The sequence below is a fragment of the Pan paniscus genome, chromosome 21 (genome assembly GCF_029289425.2).
Source record: "Pan paniscus chromosome 21, NHGRI_mPanPan1-v2.0_pri, whole genome shotgun sequence".
In the NCBI taxonomy this organism is placed as follows: Eukaryota; Metazoa; Chordata; class Mammalia; order Primates; family Hominidae; genus Pan; species Pan paniscus.
This window is the reverse complement of record NC_073270.2, coordinates 64,005,611-64,025,952: the sequence shown is the minus strand read 5'-3', so window position 1 is coordinate 64,025,952 and position 20,342 is coordinate 64,005,611. Positions and strand designations below refer to the sequence as shown.

Below are 20,342 nucleotides of genomic sequence, written 5' to 3'. Positions count from 1 at the left end.
ATTTGTTTTTTATTTTTAGGAATTGTTTTAGCTTGTACATTTTGATTTATAATTATTTAAAATGTTTACTTGATTCCAAAGTCAAAACTGTAAAACAAAGGACGTTCAGAGAAGTCTGACTTCTATCCCTGGCCCCCACCTCTTCTCTCCCTCTCCTGTAGGTAACTATTTCTTTTACTTTTTGGTTGATTTTGATTCTGGAAACACACACACACACGCACATGCGCACGCACATACATGTAAACAGCTGAGATGATGTCCTTGCATTCTGCACACCCGTGCCCCTTTCTCGGGTGTGGGGAGCTCCCTCTTCCTGCTGCCCCGTGCTGTGTGCTCTGTGAGCACCCCGAGTGCAGGCCCCAGTGTCTGTGGCGTCCTCACTCCTTCCTTTGCGGTGTAGTACCCCAGTGGGGGAACAGAGCAGAGCTTATTGATGGACATTTGGGCTATTTCCAGTCTTTTGCCACTTTAAAATTGCTGCAGTGAATATAGACTTGCATCATTTCTATTTGTGCTAGTGTATTTGGGGATGGTTTTCCACAAAGAGTAAATTTATTTGATTTTTAATGATACACCATGTTTTCATTATCATTATTTTCAAGAGATTCTAAAGTTTTGGCTTGTATTTCTCCCTTGATCCAAGCATTTTAAAAAGAGCCAATCCTCATTTTGAACTGGTAAGCAGTGTGACAGCTTCAAGTGGAGTTTTCAAATAAGGAAAAAAGTCCTCCTGTTTCTACTGTCCTAACATTTGGTGTTTTGATTATTTTTACATTTTCCTCTCTAGGTGCTAACATTCTTTTCCACATAGGTCTAATCATAATGTGATATAATTTCCCCACTCATTCATTTATTCGGACAGTTTCTTAGTGCCCATTATGAGCCAAGCACAGTGCTTCGTGCCTGGGGATGATGGGGAGCTGAGAAGGACAGATTTTCTGCCCTCAGAAAGCCCCGTCACAGACGCGGTAAAACACTTTCCTCATAACTGTCATATTTTTAATTTTGTTGAATACTTGGATTTCGTTCAGGTTTTGTGTGTGTGTGTGTATGTGTGTGTGTGTGTGTGTGTGTGTGCGCTGTAGATGCAGTGAACATCGGAAAGGATGTGGTTTTGTTCTTTCATTGACTTTTCTTTTTCCTTTGGATTCATTCTTGAAAATGAGATTACACTGAGTCAGGGGATTTGACATTTCTTGACCTTTGTCCAGTAGCATTGCTGTATCTTCTCTTCCAGAAGAGCCGAGGCAGGAAGCGTGGTTTTGACTCCAGAATCTAGCATGGTGCCTGACACTCAGTCTGTGTTTGCTGAAGAGTCGTATTCATGGTCGAGAGCAGGCACTCCCATGGTCAGCCCGAGCTGTGTCTGCACCCAGCTTCCCAGTGTGTCCAGATCTGCCGCACCTCTGCACTCCCACTTCCACTACAAACACAGCTTGCCCTCCTTTTTTTGCTCCCCTGCCGTGGGCCTTCCTGCCCCCACAGGCCTCTGGCTCTGCAGCCTCTATTTCCTGCCTGCATTTACTTCCTGTTGTTCCTCAGCGGCTCCCTCTCTTGTCCCACCCTTTCAGGCCTGTCCCTGCCATCACCCTCTATTTACTTGTCCTTTTGATGGTGCTTCTGCCACGCTGGCTTTGCCTGTCCTCCCCAGCCCTTCAGTGTCCTCCACTGCTGGTGGCCGAGCTTGGTGGAGGGAGTCCTGTCATGCACTGATTGGTGCCGTTGCAAATTGATGGGTTCCAGTCGTGGCTGGGCTTGCAGCGTTGCTTGGCAGTCCTTTCCCTTGTCCCTCATCCGCTGCATTTCCCATTATCCTTGGCAGTTCTCTTAGACCTTCGCCATTTCATCAGGCCTCCTCCCCTCTCCCTGCCTCGCGCCAAGCAGGTGACCTTGCCTTTTACATCACAGAGCAAATAGAGGCCTTCAATCTTCATCCCCTATCTCCATGCAGGGAACCACCACCTACTTCACACACTCCCCAGAGCCGCCACCCAGGAACTGACGAAATCCTCTCCCCTCACCTCCTCCATCCAGCTAGAGCCAAGCCCTGTCTCCTTTGTTTCCATCAAAAGTACCTAACCCCTTGAGGGTACCCGCTCCTCTTCATTCCCACCCTTAGTAAACACAGAAAAGTGCTGAAGTTCTTTCTCGCTGACCTCTTGTTCCCTGAGGCACAGCCCAGACTCCTTCCTGGGCACCTGTCCCTTTCTGCCCTTGACGCTGCTGGCATCTGCCTGTCCCCTCTGTCCTTATGATTCTGACCTTCTTGCCCTTCCCAAATGCCCCCTCCTCTCTTCTGTCAGTCTCTGTCTTCCTTTAACAGATGCTGACTCTTTCCGACATCCACAGTGGGGGCCCCTGAAAACACCCAAAGGTCCCCGATTAGGATTCTTAATTTGGCAAAGACGAAGATTCTCGTGCATGTGGGGATGGGACGGGTGTGCTAGGTTCCAGCTAGCGTCTGCATCTCAGGCCAGCTGGCCCTTCTCTGTTCATCAGCAGGTACTCTTCATGGTCACTGAACGTGTGAGGCATGAAATTCACAACGTTGTGGGTAATATCAGTGCTATTGCAAGGACTACTGCTGCCACTCACAGCACCCCTTTTTTGAGTTGTCACTGTGCTCCAGGGCTGTGCTCCAGCTAGCTTGGCTTATCTCCTTTCCTCTTGTTCACCCCCACTGTGAAGTATGAGTGAATTGCTAGTTAAGCAGAGAGGTGTGGTTGTGGGTGCTGAGTAGCAGCTGGAGAAGGCAGGAGGCTGGATGTCGGGTTTCGTGAGGCTGCCTGTTGTATGCTACGGGGCTGTGGAGGCGCTTCTAGATGTTGTAAGCCAAAGTGTCTCTCCCCTTCTTGAGTGAGAGCCGAGGATTGTATTTTGTCGGCTTCCGTGACCTAGCACAGGATCTGGCACCTGGTAGTTTCAGTAAAGATTTGTAGAACTGAATCAGCTGCACATGCCGTTTGATAATGTAGGCAGATTTCTTCAGTGGTCCTGAGCTCCTCCCCTCTGTCTTACAGGAAGGGATGTCCCACCCCCCTTTTAAGTCTCATGTCTTAGTTTCTCTCTGTGGTCCCATCCTGTTGTCTCAGAGCTTGCTTATTTTTCCAGCTCTCTCATTGGTTTCTTGTTCGATTATAATCAGTCCTCAGTCTCCCTGCTCTCTCCGTTCCCTGGCCTTGACTCAGAGCTTGTGGCCCACTCCTTCTCCTACTGTCAAGCTTTTTCAGAGAGGAACCTCCACTGCCTCTACCTCTGGGCTCTTCTTCTGGCACTAGCTCCTCGTGCGGCAGCTGATGCTTTCTGGAAGCTGGTAGATAGGTATCTTGCCACGGACTCAGTGAATCTGCTCATTGTAAAATCCAGTGCTTTTTTTTTTTTTTTAATAGTTCAATGTTTAAAATGTTATGAGATTTTTAATCACACAAGACAGAATTGTGTAATAAACACCCATATACCTACCATTCATATTCAACAAATGTTAACATTTTGCAATTTTCTGCATATCCTTTAATTTTTTATTTAGAGGTTACAGATACGGTGGCAGCTTCTCTGTACCCCTCCTCCATCCCATTCTTCTCCCTCCCTCCCCTTCCTGAGCCTGGCATGAGACCTTCTCACCAGGTTTTCACAGTCACACCACTTGTGTAGGTGGCCCCTGAATAAGAGAGTGTCTTGTTTGGGAGCTTGAAAGCTTGCATAGACGGCATCATTGGACGTGTATTCCATTCTGCTGATGGCGTGACTCCTTTGTGTCTTAGACCCCTCCACATTGATCGGGATAGCTGCTGGTCATTCTTTTTAGCTGCTTTATAGTATTTGTATTTCATTTTAGCTGCTACATAGTATTTATATTTCTCCCACAATTTCTTTATCTACTCACTGACTTCTTTTTTTCTTTGTTTGACCCATTTGCACCATTTGTCACTGTTGACCAGTTTTGAGTGTTTGCACAGACCTTTACTGGATCCCACTAGGCATTTAGTGTTGCTTCACCCCAGACAGTGGGATGCAAAGGTAACTGGACACACCCCTTGCTGGGATCCTCTAAATATTTGTCTCCTTTGGCTTCCAATAATCATGGTTGTACTAACAGTACCAGCCAGTATTCATTTAGTGCATGCCATGTCCCAGACACCATCGGAAGCCTGTCACTCCTTTCATCCCCACAGCAAACTTATGAGATAGATACTATGATTATCCAGTTTTATGGATGGGAAACTGAGGCTGAGAGAGGCCAAGTCACTTGGCCAAGATGACTCAGCTAGTCACTTGGAGGATCCAGATGGGGGCTCAGCATTCAGACCCCACAGCCGGAGCCTGTACCCACTGCCGTGTTAGCTCTTGAGCTCCAGGCCTCCTCCCTGCCTCTGCCCGCACTTCTTGTCTGTGTCTTCCCCAATCTCCATCATTAGCCCAATCCTCTCCTGCCCCTAAGAGTTGCTGTTTCATCTCTAGGGTATTATCTTTGGTCTTCCTTTTCTTATGATATCAGGGTTCCCTTCATGGTCTTGTCTGCTGCTGTGGCCCTAGGGAGACTCTACACACAACTGAACACTAGACTGCTGTCTCTCACCCAGGTCTCTGGAGTCTGTGAATCACCGCCCTCCATCGCCACAGCCTACTGGATGGCTCTGTCTAGATGTCCAGCGAATCCCATAGAGTTTAGAGACGCTAGCGTCCCGCCCTAGTCTCTCTATCCTCCATCTAGCTCTGACTTCTGTGATTATCCTGGGTAGTCATTCTCAGCTCTCTGTAGCAGTGTCTGTCACACCTGCCCTCTTCTTTCTGTCCCCTGCCCTGACATCATGCCTCATGAAAGCCTGTAGTGGCCCAGGAGCCCCTCACCTGCTCTCTCTTGTCAGAACCACTTTAGGTTTCCAGACTGTCACCCTCACTGCAGCCAGGTGTGATTGTGTTGGTCCTCTGCTGTTAAACCCTTGGGGGCTCCCATTGCACCTGGAGTGGTCACCAGAGGTCCTAGTGGGATCTGGCATGCTTTTCCTGGCCTGACCTCACTTGCCCTTCATGCTCCCATTCTGCCATCTGGAACTTGTCGTACTTCTTCAGAGTATTTGGCCCCAGAGTTCATCACCTTGCACCTTAGAATGTGCTGTTTGTTCTCTGGTCCTGGAAGGCCTTCTCCCCTGCTACCCTTGCTCAGTGGATTCATTACCTGGAGCTGCTGTAACAACTTACCACAGACTGCGCAGCATAAAACAATAGATGTTTCTTCCCTCTCAGTTCCACGGGTGGGAAGTGCAGCATCAGGGGGTCGTCAGGGTGGGTTCCCTCTGGGTGCCCTAGGGGAGAATCTTTCCTTCTGCTTCCAGTCTCTGGCGGTTGCCAGCTTCTTGGGCTTGTGGCCACATCACTTGAATCTCTGCTGCTAACTTCACATGGCCTCTCTCCTCTTCTGTCAGTGTTTTCTTCTCGTCTTTCTCTTGTAAGGACACTTGTGATTGTATTTAGGGCCCGTCCAGGTAACTCTGGGTGATCTCAAGCTCCGTAATCACATCAGCAGAGAGCCAAAGAAGGTCACATTCACAGCTTCAGAGATGCGATGCGGCCAGATCTTTTTGGGGGCCATCATTCAGCCCACTACCCTTTGCAGACTCCTAGGTGTCTTTTGGCATCTGATACTGAGTGGCTGCTCAGGGCCTTCCCCCTCCTTGCCTGGCGCGCCCTCCCGTCCTTGTTGTCCTCCGTGCATCTCAGTATGTCAGCTAGGGTAGCATCATGCAGCAAAGCGGCACGTGGGCTTGCCTGTTCTTGTCTGTAGTCCCCTCATGCTCTCAACTTCTGACACGTGCTGGACACGCAATCCGAGTGTGACACTTTAGAGGTAGCATGGGCCTTTGCTTCTCCTAGTGACACCCCGGGTCCTGTCGCTCTGCCCGGGTGGTGCTTCTGGGGCATCAGCTTTCCTCACTCCTGGCAGCCAGCCCCAGTCTCTTCCCTTTGCCTGGATGTTTGCAGTAGCTACCTTGCTGACCTCGTTGCTCTTGGTCTTTTCATTGTCTCCAGTTGACTTGGAACGCTACTGCCAGGATGATCTTTCTGAAATACTGTTTTCATCTGTCGCCTGGTCAGAAGTGTTAATGTCATATTGCCTCTGTGGCTTGAGTCTCACAGGCTCACCCTCTTTTATAACCTTTTATAACCTGCTGTCGACTGATCATCTGTGACTCATCTACACACCTCTGGCTCCTGTTATTATTTGCCTGCCTTTTCATCACTGCGGTGAATTGCATATTTCATTATTTTGTCTATAAGTTGGAGTTTTATGTGCTTTCATTTCCCCAAAAATGTCTCTTCAGCTTCTTTGGACCCCTCTGAGTTCTAGTGCTTGCTCATTCCATGCAGACTGCAAAGAACAAGTGCTCCTCCACCTTCTTCTTCTGTGGACTGGGGGAGCCTTTGTTTTCTGTGGGAGCATCCCCCTTTGTCAGTGTCTCTTTATTGGGCCCCTTCCCTGTGCGTTCTGTTGTACCAGACATAATTCCCATCTCAGGTGTGGCATGCCAGGGTTTACAAAGTCACAGGAGGTTGCTGTAGTGTTTTCCAGTCTCTGCCTACAAAGGAGAAAAGGCACGAAGTCATCCATTGATTCAGCAGATCGTTACAGAACGCAAAATTTTGTGCCACAGGCTGCCAGGTCCTGAGGGTGCACTGGAAGACAAAGGATAAATCAGATGTGGTACCTGCCTTCTGAATTCACTCTCTGCAGCAGGAGAGACAGGTGGCAATTATGAAATCATACAGAAAATAACCCTCTATATGTTTGTATGTATATAAATGCAGAAATGTGGAACAAGAGCTGTGGAAGAAAAAGTCCAGGGCACTAGTCGAGTATTGTTTGGGGACCTGTTCGAACAGGGTCCAGGAGCAGAGGGGCTTTGGGCTGGAGCGGAGGAGTGGTAGCCAGTCAGGTAGAGGGAGTAGCCTATTCAAAGGCCTCAGGCAGGAAGACCCAGTGGTCTTCAGGGTGTTTAGGGTATGGGGGTGGGGGTAGGTAGGGGCCGGCTCAGCCACCCCTGCTCAGTGGGGTTGGTCTTGATCCTGAGGGCACTTCTGCTCACTTGTGCTTCACCTTCTGCGTTTTTTTCCCTTCTAGGTGAGAAAATCAAGTCAGGAAGTGCTCTTGATTCTTCTGGAACAAGACCTAATTTTCCAGCATGATATTGAAAACAAAGTGTGTCCCATTCTCCTGCAGCTCTCTGCCCCAGACAGTGATGACGAATATAAAGCAGAAGCTGTGAGCGTAAGTCTGTCCAGGGAATGACTGCCCAGCACCTGTGGGCACTGTCCCATAAGTTGACTTATACCTGACATGAAGTATTACACGTGTTTGATTTTGGTCAGCACTGTTCTCATGAACAAGGTAACCAGTTACTCGACCTAGGTTGGAGAAAGCTCACAGTTCAGCCATGAGCATGTTTTGGAAGTAAGCATCCCTATAGCACCAATTGTTTTTTTGTTTTTTTTTATACTTTAAGTTCTAGGGTACATGTGCACAACATGTAGGTTTGTTACATATGTATACATGTGCCATGTTGGTGTGCTGCACCCATTAACTCGTCATTTACATTAGGTATATCTCCTAATGCTATCCCTCCCCTCTCCCCTGACCCCACGACAGGCCCCGGTGTGTAATGTTCCCCTTCCCATGGAATACTGTGCTGCCATAAAAAGGGATGAGTTCATGTCCTTTGTAGGGACATGGATGAAGCTGGAAACCATCATTCTCAGCAAACTATCACGAGGACAGAAAACCAAACACCAATTGTTTTAAGAAGAAAAGGCTTGAGAAATCAGAGTGATTTGGGCTTAGCAGCAGTAGCTGGTTTAGATTTCTGTTGGACAAGATGCTGAGATTTATAGGTAAATCCTTGAACCTACTTGGACCATGGGCCTTCCTTCTCAAAGAAACAACCCTAGTATGATGTGAGATAATTTTAGGTGGTACTTAGACAATTAAGAAGAAAATTTAGCAGACTTGTGTGTCTATAGATTAGGAGAAGACTAAGATAGGTATGTAAGCAAATAAGAAGAGTCACTGTGAAGAATGCAGATGTGGCCAAACATTTACAGGCATTTGGGAGATGCTGTGTTAAAGTATTTGTGCTTCTATCAGTCAAAGATGTGCAGTGAAAGGAATAGTATAAATGTTCAGTGTCTTCTAGTTAATAGTCTGGTATCCTTGGGTTTGCAAGATTCTGTGCCCATTGTTAAATGATTATACAGGCAGGATTTTCTACTCGCTTCTGGAGCCCTTGTTCACAAACCAGCAGCTGATGATCCAGTGCAGACTTTTCCTGCCTTCAGATCAGGATGCCTCCATTTGTCCTTGCACCTTTTTCTTTGTGGCTCAAGGGGAGGTCACAATGGGCCATCTTGTTTTCTTTAGCTGCTGCTCCTCCACTGATCCATGCAAATGATGCTGTATGGCATGACCCTTTCTGTTTGCCTTATAGAAGCAAATAGCTCCAGGATTATTCCAGCATTTTAGGAAAAATTTGTCCGTAAAGGATGTAAAAATTCATAAGCATTAATTATGAGTATAATAAAATATACAGAAGATAGTTGTTTTCCTGTTTGGGAAACAGTGACGTTAGAGAAAGGAATTATTTTCTTTTTTAAAGTGCAGAAACATTATACGCCATAGAGCTAAAAAAATTGTATTACAGCATCAGAACATTTGGCAATTACTCTTCATTTATGTAAAAGTTTTATTCAACTATGCGTTAAAGGTCTGGCTTTTTAAACTAATTTAATTTTTGCATATTCCATGTGTTTATAAGATGAATCAGGCTGAAGAATAATTGATTATTAAAATTCAAATTCTCCAGGGTTCTTTTATAAATTTCAAGTTTCTCTATAAGAAATTAAATTTGTTTTGCAAAATGAACCTGGATAATATCATTTAGTTGGGGTATTTGGCAGTTGAGCAGTGAACTTTGCCAACTAGATCTTCTTTTCCATTTGGAAGTTGGTTAGGCGAGTTTCCAAGGTTACGACTGACAACCAAATATCTTACCCCTAAAGACTGATAATACCATGAAAAATAATGCTAAAGGCATTTTTACAGGATTTTTATTTTGTTTTCTTTCCAAATACTCCATTCTTGTCAGCAATATTCCTCTTCTTCTTCATTTTTTTTTGGTAGAAATATTTGGAAAATATTACAAGCCTTCAAAAAGCTATCTGCACAAATCACTTGCAGAACAAATTAGTTCACATAAATTGTATTTTTCATTCCAAGTGAGATGCTGGTCTCATTACTTGAATGGATAGGATTTGAACTGTGGCTGCGAGAACAGAAGTGATCTTGAACTTCCCACCCACCATGGCCCAGACTGTGCTTGTCTGTTTCTCCCAGGTGTTCCTGCAGGACCTCTGCTTTTCCTCCCGTGGAGATCTGATGGGAGTGGAATGTGGGGTGTCTGGTCTGGCCCATGTGTGCTTTGCTCCAGCTATTTCCCCAGACCCTGGAGGCCAAGGGGCCTTGGGGGGACTTGCCCCTTGAGTACCAGAGAGCTGTGGAACACAGAAAGAATCTCTTCTTTTTAGCTAGGAAATGACAATGTGGGTGGAGTAAATGACAGTGTGAGTATCATTAGCCAAGGAAGAGAAGGCCACATGTGTGCTTTGTAGAGCTCCCCTAGGAAGGCAGGGTTCTGATTTAGCTAGTCTGTAGGTGATACCCCAAACATTGCAGGTGCCAGTGTGTATCTATTAGGAGGTGATTCAGGGAGCTGTTAGCTAAAAGGGTGATGAGGAAAGAAGCAAACCGGGCTGGTCAGATGCCCGATGTGTTTGGGGGCTCTCTCTTGATCCGGATGGTGTGAATATTGCTACATCTGTACTGTACGTAAACACGCCTACTCAAAGCAGTGCCATTTTGGAGGAAGTGCCTCAACTCCCAAGGAGACTGCACGTCTTCATGGATAAAATACATCTGTTCATTCGACTTGTCACTCTCATTAGAACTTACAATTAGTTGATTCTGATACCAACAACTCTAGTGCATATATGATTGGGAAAATCAGAGATAACCAACTGCATGTGTCCTGGGTGTTTTAGATTGAGTTATGCAGGACAGCTTCCATGTTGGGACATGGGTACATGGAATCCTGGGAAGGGAAATGTATGTGCATTTTCCTTTGTGAAGTCCTTCTAGAAACCCTATGCAATGTTAGTGACTCTGTCCTTGATGCAGTCAGAAGGGTTGGCTCTGTCTGTCTTCTGTCACTTAGCAGTTGAGTTGTGAAATTCTGTTTTGTTTATTTCTCCCTCAAGATGGTGAGCTTCTTGGCTCACTGGGCTGCGGTATCTTTGCACCATCAGCACCCAGCACAGTGCCAGGCCCAGAGTCAGTACTAAATAAATGTTAGTTGTTGGATGAATGAATCAGTAAAAACTGCAAGAGCTGTATCTTTTAATTATATCTAGACAGGATAAACAGGCCACCAGAGACCAATTATAATTCCTCTTGCTTGCAGGGACGCCATTAGCATTCCGAGATTATAACTCATTGTCAGAAGCCTATTTTTCTCTCTCAAAACTTTTTCACGTTAAGGCTTCCTCATTTTTTGTCATCATTTCTATTTTTAAGCTAATTTTTATTTGTGCACTTATTTAAGAAGAATCTCTTGGTTATGTGCTATAAAGAACAGTTGGCTCCAAGCAACTAAGTGAAGATCGTCATTCCATACAAGTGGTTCCCAGGGCCACGGGAATATAATTTCTTGTCACTAGTGTGCTGACTTTTAATGACTCTGGATTTGTTTTATACTGTATAGTAATAAGGTCATGCAGGTGTGGCAGATGGAGAGGGGTGGATGGAGATACTGGGAGTGCTTTAGTTGCCCATTACCCTGCATACGGAAGCCTCACATCCTCATTTATTGTGGCTGTCACTTTGTACCACTCTGCTAAGCATCACATCAGAAATATGTGTCCTCTCTGTTCTGAGGACACAAACCTTTTCCTTATTTGTGTTATGGGCTAGTTTCCCCTTTCGCTCCACCCCCATTGGTTTTCTTTCCCCTCTTCCTGTATGCAAATTCCAAATAGAATGATGGGTAGATTACTAACCCAGAACCTTTTTCTACTGTAAATAGGCAGTGCTGTGTATATAGTGAGAATAACAGACTTTAGAGACAGGAAGCCTTTCCTCCCCCCAATCCCTGCCTTTCTCCATCCCTTCCTTTCTTCTCTCCCTACTTCGGTCCTTCACTCCCCTGCCTTAACCTTCTTCCTTCCTTCTTTTGTTTTTTCCTCCTTTTCTTTTTACTGTGTTGGGGGAATGGAAGAATTCTTTCACAATTTTGTTTTTGGCAACTTTTCATCTTGTTTCAATTTCAAACTTGCAAGAAAGTTGCAAGAATAGTAGTATGAATTCCCCTATACCTCTTTCTGGCTTCTTTAGTAATTTGTATTTAGCTTCATTTATTTTATCATTTTTTTTTCTCTTCTCCTCCATTTCTCCTTCTCTCTCCACACATACAGACAGATGCATATTTACTGTATTTATTATTTTCTGAGACATTTGAGACTCAGTTGGAGGCATTGTCCCTCTTTATATCTAAATACTTCATTTTTTAATTTAATTTTTTATTTATTAAGGACAAACAGCAGCATTCATCTAAATACTTCAATGTATATATCCTAAAAGGAAGGAAATTCTCTTATATAACCATAGTACAATGATCAAAATAGGAAATTTAACACCGATACAGTACTAACGTCATAGCCACAGTTCATATGCAAACATCGTCATTTGCCTAAGACCCAGTCCAGGGTTACTTGCTGCAATGAGCTGTCCTATCTCTTTGGTTTCCATTAATCTGGAACAGTTCCTGAGTCTGTCTTTGAATTTTGTAACACTTAAATATTGGAAGAGTACTGGCCACATTTTTTTGCAGTGTCTCCCTGTTTGGCTTTGCCTGATGTTTCCTTGTGATTGGATTCAGATTCTGTCTTTCTGGCAGGAGTATCACAGGAGTGATGTATTCCCAGTGTGTCATGGCAGGAGGCACAAGACTTCAGCTTGTCCTAATATTGGTGATGTTAACTTTGATGACCTAGTAGATAGATGTGGTATCTGCCAGGTTTCTCCAGTGTGCTCTTTTTTCCCTCTGGAAGTAATGAGAATTACCTTGTATTTAAGTATGCTCTTCTCTGTCAGACCTTCACCCACTAGCGTTGCTGTCTATTGACAATTCTGGTTGACATTCTACTGTGCTGCCTTCTCCATAATTTGCCACCATTTTGTTGAGGATTTTCATATCTATATTCAGGAGAACAATTTTCTTTTCCTATTATGTCTCTGTCAGATTTTAGAATCAGAATTATTCTGGCTTAAAAAAATGAGTTGGGAAGTATTCCCTCCTTTTCTATTTTCTGAAAGGTTTTGTTTAAGATTGGAGTTATTTTTTTTCCTAAAACATTTGTTAGAATTCTCCAGTAAAACCTCTGGTCCTAGAGTTTTCTTTGTGAGATGGTTTTTCATAACAGATTTAATTCAGATACAGTGCTGTTCAGATTTCTTCGTCTGTGTCACTTGGTAAGTTGTACATTTCAGGGAATTTATTAATTTCATGTAAGTTGTCAGATTTATTGGGTTAGACTTGTTCATGATATTCTTCTATTATCTTTTTAATGTCTGTAAGATCTGTGGTGTTATCCCCTTTCAATTATGATCTTGGTAATTTGTGTTTTTTTTCTCTCTTGATCAGTCTTGCTAGGGGCTTATCAAATTTATTTATGTTTTCAAGCCAATTTTTGGCTTTGTTGGTTTTTTTCACTTATTTCTTTTTCATTGATTTCTACTGTTTATTATTTCCACCCTTCTCCTTTCTTGAGTTGTTTGCTTGTCCTTTTTTTAGCTTTTTAAAGAGGAAACAGTATTTTTAAGCCTGCATTCTTTTCCATTTTAAGCATTTAAAGCTACACATTTAAGTTAATGTCTATGTGATATATTAACCCTTTCATCATTAAGAAATGTCTTTGACAGTAATCCATATTTTATAATCAATTATGATAGTAATATAACCACTCTAGGATTTTTATACTTATTATAGTATATTTGTTTATTTTTTTACTCTCAACTTACATGTCTTTACATTTAAAGTGTTTGTGCTTTTGTTAGCATCTAGTTGGATCCTGCTTTTATATTCAGTCTGATAGTTTCTGCTCCTTAATTAGTGTGTTTAGTTCATTTATATTTAATGTAATTATTGATATGTTTGGTTTTATTACTGCCATTTCTCTGTCTGTTTTCATTTGTTTCATCTGTTTTTTTGTTAATTCTTTTCTGTTTTCTTTTGGGCTAATGAATGTTTTTTAGCATTTCATTTTAATTCCTCTATTGAGGATTTTCAAAAAATATATCACCTTTTGCAACAGCATGGTTCCATTCACTTGCTTTCATCCTTTGTGCTGTTGCTTTCATGTATATTACATTATGAGCCTGCGAATACACTGTGTTAGGCCATTCTTGCATTGCTATGCAGGAATAACTGAGACTGGGTAATTTATAAGAAAAGAGGTTTAATTGAATCATGGTTCTGCAGACTACACAGGAAACATAGTGCCAGCATCTGCTTCTGAGGAGGTCTCAGGAAGCTTTTACTCATGGCGGAAGGCAAAGTGGGAGCAGGCACGTCACATGATGAAAACAGGAGCAAGAGAGGAAGTAGTGGGGAGGGAGGTGCCACACTTTACAACAACCAGATATGCAAGAACTCATTATTGTGAGGACAACACCAAGCAATAAGGGATCCACCCGCATGACCCAAATACCTCCCACCAGGCCCCACCTCTAATATTGGGGATTACAATTCAACTTGAGATTTGGTGGGGGCATATATTTAAACCATATGGTACAGTATTTTAATTTTTGATTTAAAGAGTTACATCTTTTGAAGAGATTAGTAAAAAAGAAAAAAATACAGCCTTTCATATGCCCGTTTTTGCCATTTTTGGTGGTTGTCATTCTTTCCTTTCCTAGATAGGAGTTATCATCTGGTATCCTTTCCCTTAATGCAGAAGAACTTCCTTTAGTACCTTTTGTAGTTCAGGTTGGCTGATGATGAAGTTTATTAATTTTTGTTTATCTGAAAATGTCTATTTTGCATTTATTTTTGAATGATAGTTTTGTGGATGTAGAATTGTGAGTTGAAAAGTTTTTTTGTTTCTTTTCTTTTAGCATTTTAAAGATGCCATTCTGTTGTCTTCTGGCCTCCTTTGTTTCTCATGAGAAGTCATCTATCATTTATATTGTACTCATATATATAAAATATCCCTTTTTCTCTGGCTGCTCATGAGATTTTTCTCTTTACCTTTGGATTTAGCATAGTTAGTATACTGTTTTGTCTCCATCGAACTTCTTGGATTTGTGTGTTAAGCCTTTCAAATAATCTGGGAAGTTTGGGCTATTGTTGTTTTAAATACCTTTTTCTGTATTCTTTTTCTCCTTTCAGTTTGTGACTTAGATAACACAAAGTTGGGACCCTTGATGTTGTCCCACAGGTCTTTGAGGCATTGTTCACTTTTCTTTAATCATTTTTTCTCTCTGATGTTTAGATTTGATAATTTTTATTAATTTAAAAAGTCATTGATTCTTTTTTTTTTACTTCTCTCCAATCTGCTGTTAGGCCTAGCCAGCAAATTTTTAATTTCAGTTATTGTACTATTTTGCTCTAGAATTTCCATTTTGATCTTTTATAGACCTTTACAGTTTCTATATCTCTATCATATAGAAAGTCCCTGTCTATTCTTTATGCATTTTTTCCTTGTAATTCTTGAGTATATTTATAACAGCTCCTTTAAAGTCCTTGTCTGGCCCATGCAACATTTGGATCTTCTTGATGTTGGTTTTCATTGACTACTTATATTATGGATCACTTTTTTCTTATTAATGCGTGAGTAGTGATTTTTGATTGGACACTGGACATTATAAATGATACATTGCAGAGTCCCTGGATTCTGTTATATTTTTCTAAAATGATTTTTGTCCTAGGAGGCAGTTACCTTGATTAATCTCCAGCTCCAAATTATCTGCCTTGTGAGCAGAAGCTGAAATCTCTGCTGAGTTTGTTTAATTTCTGACGCTGCGTTTTTTCTGGGTCCTCCGGGACCCCCCCCACATATATGTAGTTTAGCAGTTAGCCAAAGACTTAAGCACATTTTATGCACAGATTTTGGGCCTGACTTGCAAATCTCTCCTGTTGCAGTGTGTCTTTTAAGAGTAGCCCCTCCTCCAGTTTCTGCCTTTTGGTTGCTTTCCGCTGCTTTCAAATGGTGTTTTTTTTATGTTTTGTCAAGATGCTATAATTTTTAGCTTCAGGAGGGTTAGTCTAACTTAGACTTTGCTATTACCAGAAGTCTTGGTTCTTTTTTATAGTTTCCATTTCTTTGATAAGATTCCTAATCTGTTCATTCATTGTGGCCCTGTTTTCCTCTTTGTACTTGAGCATATTTGTAATAGCTGCTTTAAATTCCTTTTAAAGTCTTCTAATTCTAATATCTGGATTTTCTGTGAGTGTTTTTTCTGCTGACTGATATTTTTCTTGACTGTGGGTCACATTTTCTTATTTCTTCTCATGTCTATAGATTTTTCATTTTCTATTGTATTTTGTTGAAACATTGTAGAAACTCTGGATTTTGTTGTTTACCTCTAGAGAGTATTGACTTTGTTCTAGAAAGCAGTTCAGATTCTGTTTTTCCTATAGTAGGCAGCAGCTGAAACAGCTCACTTCTTTCATCCGTAAGTTACTATTTCTCTATGAACCTCATCATCTCCCCTGTGCATGCCCAGTTCAGAGATCAGCTAAGGATTAGGGTAGGATTTAACCACAGATTTTGGAGTTTTCCTTTCTTTGGCTCCCTCCTTCCTTCACGGTAAAAGTGTAGCTTTAAAAAATTTATGTATGCATATATGTATTTATTTCACTAGCTTTAGGGATACAAGTGGTTTTTGGCAACATGGATGAATTGTATAGTGGTGAAGTCTAGGATATTAGGATACGCATCACTTGAGTAGTGTACACTGAACACCAATAGGTGGTTTCTCATTCATCACCCCATTCTGACCCTCTCCCCTTCTGAGTCTTCAGTTTCCATTATATGACTGTATTTGCCTTTGCATACCCATAGCTTAGCTTCCACTTATAAGTGAGAACATGGGGCATTTGGTTTTCCATTCCTGAGTTACTTCACTTAGAATAATGTCCTGCAGTTCCATCTAAGTTACTGCAAAAGACATTATTTTGTTCTTTTTTATGGCTGAGTAGTATTCCATGGTATATATATATATACCACATTAAAAATATATATATATATATATATATTTTTTTTTCCTTTTTTTGAGATAGCATCTTGCTCTGTTGCCCAGGCTGGAGTGCAGTGGTGCAACCTTGGGTTACTGCAGCCTCAACCTCCTCGGCTCAAGTGATCCTCCCACCTCAGTCTCCCAGGTAGCTAGGACTACAGGCGTGTGCCACTACACCCAGCTAATTTTGTTTAGTTTTTGTAGAGACAGATCTCACTACCCAGACTACCACATTTTCTTTGTCTTCTCATCGGTTGATGGGCACTTAGATTGATTCCATATCTTTGCAATTGTGAATTGTGTTACAATAAACATATGCATACAGGTGTCTTTTTGATACAATGATTTCCTTCCCTTTGGGTAGATACCCAGTAGTGGGATTGCTGGATCGAATGGTAGACCTACTTTTAGTTCTTTGAGAATTCTCTGTAATGTTTTCCATAGAAGTTGTACTAATTTACATCCCCACCAGCAGTATATAAGCATTCCCTTTTCACCACATTCATGCCAACATCTATGTTTTTTGACTTTTTAATAATGGCCATTCTGGCTAGGGTAACATGGTATGTCATTGTGGTTTTAGCTTGCATTTGTCTGATAATTAGTGATGTTGAATTTTTTTTATATGCTTCTTGGCCATTTGTATATCTTCTTTTGAGAAATGTCCTATTCATATCATTGGCCCACTTTTTAGTGGGATTATTTGTTTTTTTCTTCGATTTGTTTGAGTTCCTTGTAGATTCTGGATATCAGTTCTTTGTTGGATGCATGGTTCGCAAATATTTTCTCCCATTCTGTGAGTTGTCTCTTTGATGATTATTTCTTTTGCTGTGCAGAAGCTTTTTAGTTTAATTAGATCCCATTTATTTATATTTGTTTTTGTTAAATTTGCTTTTGGGGTCTTAGTCATAAATTCTTTGCCTACACCAGTGTCCAGAAAGAGTTTTTCCTAGATTTTCTTCTATAATGTTTATGGTTTCAGGTCTTAGATTTAAAATCTTGAGTAGATTTTTGTATAAAGGGAGAGATAAGGATCCAGTTTCATTCTTCTCCATGTAGCTAGGCAGTTTTCCCAGCACCATTTATTGAATAGAATATCCTTTCTCCAGTGTATGTTTTGTATGCATTGTCAAAGATCAGTTGGTTGTAAGTATTTGGCTTTATTTCTGGGTTCTCTATTCTGTTGCAGTGGTTTGCTTTTATACTATTACCGTGGTGTTTTGGTTACTATAGCCTTGTACTATAATTTGAAGTTGGGTAATGTGATGCCTCCAGATTTGTTCTTTTAGCTTAGTGTTGCTGTCGCTATTCTGACTTTTTTAATTCTATATGAATTTTAGGATTTTTTTTTCCTAATTCTGTGAATAATGAATTGATATTTTGATAAGAATTGCATTAAATCTGTAGATTACTTTGGGCAATGTGGTCATTTTTATGATATTGATTCTTCTAATCCATGAACATGGGATGTATTTACATTTGTTTGTGTCATCTGTGATTTCTTTGGGCAGGGTTTTGTAGTTCTGTTTGTAGAGATCTTTTACCTCCTTGGTTAAGTATTTTATTTTTATTTTTTGTAGCTATTGAGTTCTTGATTTGATTCTTATCTTGCTCATTGTTCGTATAAAGCAGTGCTACTAATTTGTATACATTGGTTTTATAACCCAAGACTTTACTGAATTCATTTATCAAATCTAGGAGTCTTTTGGAGGAGTCTTTAGGGTTTTCTAGGTATGAGATCATATCATCAGCAAACACAGATAGTTCCTTTTTTCTGGTTGGGATGCCTTGTTTTCTTTCTCTTGTCTGATTGCTCTGGCTAGGACTTCTACCTGTTGCTTTTGCTTGAGGTCTAGCTACCCTGTATAGCCATGTAGAACGGGAAGTACCCTCAGGCAAAAAGCAGCATAAATGCAAAATTTAATCTTTTTTTTTTTTTTTTTTTTTCTTGTAAGGGTCTACTCTTTAGTTTCTCCAGAATGTGATCATCTTCCAGTGCTTACCATGTCTTGCTGTCACTGGATGACTCACCTCCCCACTGTTTGTGTTTAGTCATTCTATTTAACCTCTTGCAGCATTTCCCCATCCGGAAACATGAGGATAAATAATGCCCATGTCATAGGATTCTTGGGAAGGTAAAATGAGCCAGTGCACATACATTTTTGTTTGTTTGTGTATTGGGCACAAGGTGGGGACCTGGCAGATTGTAATTTTTGAGCTTCTGACAAACAGTTATCTGAGTCAAACTGGAGAAATGTTGGGCCTTCTGTTGATCTTATAACTTGACAAAACTCAAAAGAAGGTGTTTTTTATTTTTCCTTCTTAGGTATGTTGGGAATATTTTGAATATTGGCTTTTGGAATATATCTTTAGTGCTACATGTGACTTACATGCTTTGGCATTTTAAATGATTCGATTTTTTAAAAAAATTTATAGATAATCTGCAAAATGGCTTCAATGCTGAGTAAGAGTACTGTTGAACGCCTGCTACTCCCCCGATTCTGTGAACTGTGTGGTGACGGGAAGCTCTTTCAAGTTCGGAAGGTAGGAATGTAAGAATTCTAAAACTCTTAAAGTTAAAAAAAGTTCAAAATTGATTTCTCTAAAGTTTTTGGACTTCTTCAGTAGACATAGTCTGGGGGAAAAATGTGTCCAGTGTGAACTATGTAAGGAAAATATCTGAACAGCGTTGCCAGTTTTTACTGCAGTTAAGAAATGCGTAGAGACCTGGAGATAAGAGTCTGTGTGACTAGACCTGTTGCCCTCAGGCACAGGGTGAGAGTCAGGGGACCTTGCTGGTTTATGGTTAGATGCCCAGGCTTGCAAGGTCTTTGATTATCTGTGGTGATTTGATCCAGAACCTTCTTATCTTTGCTATACCTTCCAACCCCAAATTCCCTTTTAGTCACTTGTCACTTGGTTGTCAAATTCTTCCTTTTGAAGTTCGTTACCATCCTTCCCTAAACAGCCTCATCCTGCACCTTGCTGTGTAACTGGCCATCACCCCTCTGGTCTCTGTTCATGATACACAGGCAGGACAGCAGGTCTCCTTTACCATGCAGGGAATGTTAAGGGGCCTCTTTTGCCTTATCGCTAACATGCATTCTGTATCAAGATCAATTAGGAGCCAGAAAATCTTAGAATTTGGCACCTTATTGTAAATCTTCTGTTTTTGATGCAATGGCGGCATCTGGCGTTGTGCTATATGGGCGATGGGCTTAGGAAAGGCTCGTGAGCTGCCTGACTAGAGGGGTAATTGCTCTCAAAGTTCCTGCTTGTTAGTTTTTACAATTTGTTAAGACAAAAAGAAAGATAAGAATAATGGATATGCCTTTTGCCTTTTTAAGGTTTGTGCTGCAAATTTTGGTGATATTTGTCATGCTGTTGGACAAGAAGCCACTGAGAAATTTTTGGTATGTGACATTTTGGCCAATTGTAATTGTTGATTTGCTTCTTAATGCACTTTCAAAATCACTTAAGTTTTGTATTTATGAATGGCAGCTCAATTTTGCATTTGTTAATTTCAAATTTCATAACTTCTGAAGCTAACATTTTCCTAAGCATTAGGTAGCTGGTCTGTGGAATGGGCTGGAAGCAACCCCCATCTTTTTTCCGGTGAGCTTGGCTGTCTCCTCCTTACAAGTCACTTTTCCCTGCCTTCTTCTCACTGTCCAAGTTGCTCTCTCTCTTCTCTCTCTGCTGCTCTTTCTAGAACACCACTCTACCACCTCACTCCTGGGCCTCAAAACCATTGGGATTTTTTTCTTGGTTTACAGGTTAAAATCTAGAGCCTTCTGGGCCTTCCAGGTCCCTTCGTAGATGCCTTTTCTGCCTCACTTCCAGTCCCCTTTCTCAGTTCTGAACACTACCCTGGCCTCGGTGGGTCTCACCTCTGGCCATATATCTGAAGCCTGGGGGGGGCCCAGGCATCTGCATTTTTGATAAAGTCCCACATGATTCTGATGCATAGCAGAGTAGAGATCCACTTCCCTAAGCAGCCAGG

General features: G+C 41.6%; 1 protein-coding gene across 5 annotated transcripts in view; it reads left to right on the top strand.

The window, feature by feature from the left end:
- Positions 1 to 20,342, top strand: part of LOC100992336 (serine/threonine-protein phosphatase 4 regulatory subunit 1-like) — an 82,303-nt gene that overhangs the window by 40,668 nt on the left and 21,293 nt on the right. For all 5 annotated transcript variants that reach the window (XR_010111008.1, XM_034947290.3, XM_063601100.1 and 2 more), the window contains 3 exons: positions 7,118 to 7,264; positions 18,776 to 18,883; positions 19,687 to 19,752. Coding sequence is in view for 4 of the 5 variants with exons in the window: in XM_034947290.3 (XP_034803181.1) it covers positions 7,118 to 7,264; positions 18,776 to 18,883; positions 19,687 to 19,752 (321 nt within the window). In the remaining variant the exon portion in view is untranslated. The remainder of the gene's footprint in view (positions 1 to 7,117; positions 7,265 to 18,775; positions 18,884 to 19,686; positions 19,753 to 20,342) is intronic.